Source organism: Wolffia australiana, chromosome 9, assembly GCF_029677425.1.
Source record: "Wolffia australiana isolate 7733 chromosome 9, ASM2967742v1".
Taxonomy (NCBI): Eukaryota; Viridiplantae; Streptophyta; class Magnoliopsida; order Alismatales; family Araceae; genus Wolffia; species Wolffia australiana.
In genome coordinates this window covers 14,083,634-14,088,504 of record NC_135843.1, presented here as the reverse complement: position 1 = coordinate 14,088,504, position 4,871 = coordinate 14,083,634, and the positions used below count along the sequence as shown (strand labels likewise).

At 38.1% G+C, this 4,871-nt stretch overlaps 1 protein-coding gene across 1 annotated transcript in view; it reads right to left on the bottom strand.

The window, feature by feature from the left end:
- Nucleotides 1-4,211: 4,211 nt before the first annotated feature.
- LOC144707571 (plant/protein) overlaps nucleotides 4,212-4,871 on the bottom strand; it is a 3,595-nt gene continuing 2,935 nt past the window's right edge. Inside the window, exons 4-5 of the mRNA XM_078580752.1 lie at nucleotides 4,551-4,646; nucleotides 4,212-4,465 (exon numbers count right to left, since the gene is read on the bottom strand). Of these exons, the coding sequence (XP_078436878.1) occupies nucleotides 4,331-4,465; nucleotides 4,551-4,646 (231 nt within the window). The 3' untranslated portion in view covers nucleotides 4,212-4,330. The remainder of the gene's footprint in view (nucleotides 4,466-4,550; nucleotides 4,647-4,871) is intronic.

Genomic DNA, 4,871 nt, shown 5'->3' with positions numbered 1-4,871 from the left:
TCACATCACATTTGTCTAAGTGGCATTAGAATTGAGACACCAAAGGCATCTTGTGGACAGACAATTGTACTTTTACTATGACCTATGAGTGTTTAATCATGGGATTCTAAACAGTCTTAGTTCCAATGCATAGAGAAGTTCAGGAAAATGATTGCATTTCATGCCATGTAAAATACAAAACCCTAAAGAATGATGTGACGACACTAACAAAGATAAGGAGAGATATCTGAGTTAAATCAAGGCTAAGAATCGTCCCACTTAAACACTTGATATCTAAAAATCCAAAAGGTCGATTGAGCTGAAATTTTGAGGATAGCCTTCTATTTATTTCCTATATCCATATGTGTAGTTGAATTAAAAATTAAGGCCCTGATCTTTGTAAGAAAATCTTTATTTTAAGGACTATTAAGGATTTTCTAAGTGTCAAAAGAGAAGAGGAGAGGCTTATCTGCAACAGAAAATTGCCGTGATCATGGCGAAACAAAAAGGGATCTTTAGTTTGTCTCTTTCCTTACATTGGTTTTTCTCCAACACATACATTAGCTCGATCACCATCCATCATCAACCACCTATGTCATGTATCGTATTTTCTATCACAATCTCCTCTTGTGCTTTCTCCTCCATTTACCTCATAAACCTTAAACCACTATCTTCCTCCATCTTCTTTTTCGCCAATTGATTACTTCCACCATCTTCCCCTTTACATCTTCACCCATCTTACTCACTCATTTCCATCCTCTCAATTCACATTCCCCTGAGTACTTCTCCCATTGACAGTGATGTCCTCTTCCAAAACAGACACAACCTTAGCACAAGAACGGTGTAGGAACACGACTTGAGTCCACAAGCCTTGCTCTACTTGAAGTAGCTAAGTCCTGAGTCCATAGAACTAGCTTCTCCAGCCCTTGAGTCCACAAGGGGTTGTACTTGAATCCACAAGCACACAAGCACTCTCTAACAAAGAGAACACTCAGAGGGGAGAAACAACAGTTTCAACAAGACAATAGATTTCAATGATCCTCAGTCAAGGATACATGGGGGCCTTATATAGGCCACAAGGAGTGCAGGGTTGTCCATAATGACTGTAACCATGACAAGACAAGTCAAAACATTGAGAAAACAAATCTGACAAGCTAAAACAGAAGATAAGCAGCTTGTTAGGCCTGAGCAGATATATCCTGCAGATTCTGTGGCCTGTAGAAGTTGTCAGGAGATATTTGTGTGGCTCAAGAAGATCCTGATGGGACAAAACAAAAGATTTGCAAATCTGACAAGTTAGAGCAGAGATCTTGGCAGAAGAAGAATCTGGCAGAAGATTCAGTCAGAAGATCTTGTCAGAGATAATCCTGTCAGAAGATCTTGTCAGAGGAAATCCTATCAGAGATAATCCTGTCAGAAGATCTTGTCAGGGAAAATCCTATCATAATATCTTGTCAGATAAAATCCTGTCAGAGGATTTTGAGGGGCTCTAGGTATATTTCTGCAGATTTTGTCAGTTCTAGAAGAATCTCCTTCTTGGGCCACAGCTTGCTAATGGGCCTCAGAAAATGGGCTTCTGGGCTACTTCAAAAACCTAGCACCTCTCCTATCATCTCACCATTTACATCACAATGCAATATGTACCCTTGTCATCCTATCTGAATTACTACCTATAGATAGTTAAATCCATAAGATCTACTCCTTGTGGAGATGACATGTACTCATCCATTATGTGGTATCTTTATGTGAGTATTTGTTTAAAAATTTTATTGAGTGAACTCAAATAAAAAACAACATCATTTTAGCCCTAATTTTGAGTTTATCATTAGCTACCTCTACCTTCTCCTCTTCTAGGCTTTGATCTCCCCAAAAGTTCATCATGATATCCTAGATGAAATTGTTGGCCTTATATTCCACAAATTGCCTTTCAAAGTTTATGGAATTACAATCCTCAATCAAATCTTGAGCCCCTTCACCTTTATGTTAAGGTCTAATGCCGCCTCCTATTGTTCGCATTCTCCTCCAAGTGGTCAATATCATGGTGGCTCACTTCCTCTATTTTGGACCTTAGCTTGAGAATTTCCTCTACAATGGTCTCCCCTTCATTGATGTAGCCTACCAGTCCGTTTTCTGAGGCCCATTAGACATCGGTGGCCTAAGAGGGAGGATCCTTCTAGAAGCTTACAGGATTTGTATAAAAATACCTAGATCCCATGAAAATCCTCTAACAGATTTTCTCTAACAAGATCCACTAACTGATTCATCTCTGATAGAATCCTTTGACACATTATTGTTCTGCCAAAATCTGCAGAATATATATGGTCCAACATGTCAGAGCTACAGAGCTTCTTGTTTTGTCCCTTCAAGATCTTCTTGCTTCTACATGCTCCAGAATCTGCAAAATGTCTTTTCTCAAGCCTATCAGGCTTTTTATCCTCTATTTTAGCTTTTAGAGCTGTTTTTCCTCAATGTTTTGAGGTGTCCTTGCACTTTTTGTGGCCTATATAAGGCTTCATGAACCCTTAAAAGATCATTATTGAAGTTTATTGTTATGTTGAAACTCTTATTTCTTCCCTCTAAGTGTTCTCTTTGCTAGAGAGTGCTTCTATGCAAGTGGATTTAAGCACAACCCCTTGTGGACTCAATGACTAGAGAAGCTAGTTCTGTGGATTCAAGACTTAGCTGCTTCAAGTGGAGCAAAGCTTGCAGATTCAAGTCATGTTCCTACATTGTTCGTGTGCTAAGGCTGTGTCATTCATCCATTTGGGAACTCAGTCCTTCATAGTTGTTGTGAAGCTCCTATCACGCTTTGTCGTAGCTACTCTCTCTCATTTCACCTCTCCAACAATATCCCACTACTGTGGGCATAATTGATATTGCGAGAGATAAAATGGTGTTAAGAGGGATGGAACACAATAGAAAAAATGCAGGGAAGAGAGAGGTAGCCACATGAGAAAGATGGCACCCATTGGCGCCACAACCTACCACCCATGTTGATGTGATGATGGCATATTCATGACATGACATGAAAAAAATTATTTACAATGGGGATGGAAGATAAGGATAAAGCTCAAATTTTGAGATCATTATTGATCTATAACTCATAGAATAACATGTGACCCTGCAATGGAATAAAGGTAAGAGAAAGTATTAAGAGGTATTTAATGCTTGACATAGCCATGCATCTAATGGATGTTTCTGTGTCGTTCTCAATGACAACAAGCCATGCATAATGATGACACATTTTACAAATATCACATCAACAAAGTTTTCTTTCTCAGCCAACAAAATTAAGTAATGTATGTGGCCTACTTTTATGGACTTTCAGAGCATTCAATGGTGTTTTTTCAAAATAGAATTTCAACTGTCATAAAAGAAAGGATTTTCAAAGGGATAAAGAAGAAAATAAAATAATACAAACCCGTTCTTATTTGAACAAATGTGTTAGAGGGAGCTGCTAAATCCCAAATAGTTGATCGTGGACATAGCATTAACTCTATACAGTATCAGCCAAGTGGGCTCATTAATGGCCCAATTAGGGATCCAAACACTGCATTTGTGGTTATTAGTGATAGCCCTGTACTCTTGAAGTTTTTTGGGGACTAATTAAATGGTGACACCCTTGTTTATCAATAGAATATGTTCCTAGAAGTTCATCAATAGAATTTAGGTTTTCAGATCGTTCTTCATAGGATAATTTCAGTTTATATTACCCTTGATTTTGCTTTAACAAAACCAATTCATTCAATATCTGAATCTTTTAAGGAATTTTATTATCATAGAATTCATTGAAATTAGATACATATAGAAATTCTGAAAATTTCCCATGGAAACTAGATCATCCTTTCTACTTTATGATGAAACCTCACTCTTTCATGGAGTTAAATTGGATTTTGAATCAAACAATCTTTAGAAAAATTAGTCGCAAAACTCAAGAAAATATATTTTATTATTTAAAATTACAAATTCCACTGAGTTTTTCCAAAAAAGACAGCAACATCAAATGAAATGGAGACTTTTAAATTTATTTCGAACACTTTTTGCGTTCAAGTTCCCATAACATTATTGTGTGAGACACCCAGACTAATAATTATATATACAACATTTGTATAAACCCATCTAGCATTGGTATATACAACATTATTTATAGAAAATTGTTAAATTACATATACGACATTGCTATAACATTGGTATAAACCCGGACTAATAATTATATATACAATATTGTTAAATTACTGTAATCTCCGGACCGACTTTTAACATTATTATAAACCCTTTTCTATGTACATTATTACGTACAAGTCCACATCAGGGAAGCCTATAAATACCCCTCCAATGGCGGGAAAGTTACTCAGGCTTCCTCTTGGTCTTCGAGAGAGCGCTTCCGAGCACGAAGGTTAAGCTGGAGTTTCTCCGGCAATGGCGGAGTTCCTCCGCGGCGGAAGAGCACGGCGAGCGCCTTCATCTTCTGGCAAATTTCGAAAACCTACTCGAATTTTGCATCTGGTAAGCCGATCTCGAACGATTTTGATGTTAATTTATGGATAATCGTCTCTTGTTCGTCTACTCACCGACGAGGCTTCGAGCTCGGCGACGCCTTCGCAGCCTTGGCCTCCTCCCTCGAGCAGATCGCAGTACTTCGCGGCGTCTTGCTCGTCTTCAAATACCTGAACAGAGATCAGATCTGCAGGTATGAATCTATATCGACGCATTTCTGTGATCACTTGAAGTTTTTGAAATTAGGCTTGGCGTCGCTGAGGTTCGGGGACGATTTCTTGGAAAATTATGGTGAATTGTAGGTCTGGTCGGATGACGGATTGCCGTCTGCAAATGTTTCTTTAGGATCTTGGTTTGGATTATTAAGAATGAATCAAAGAATAAACCGATGATAG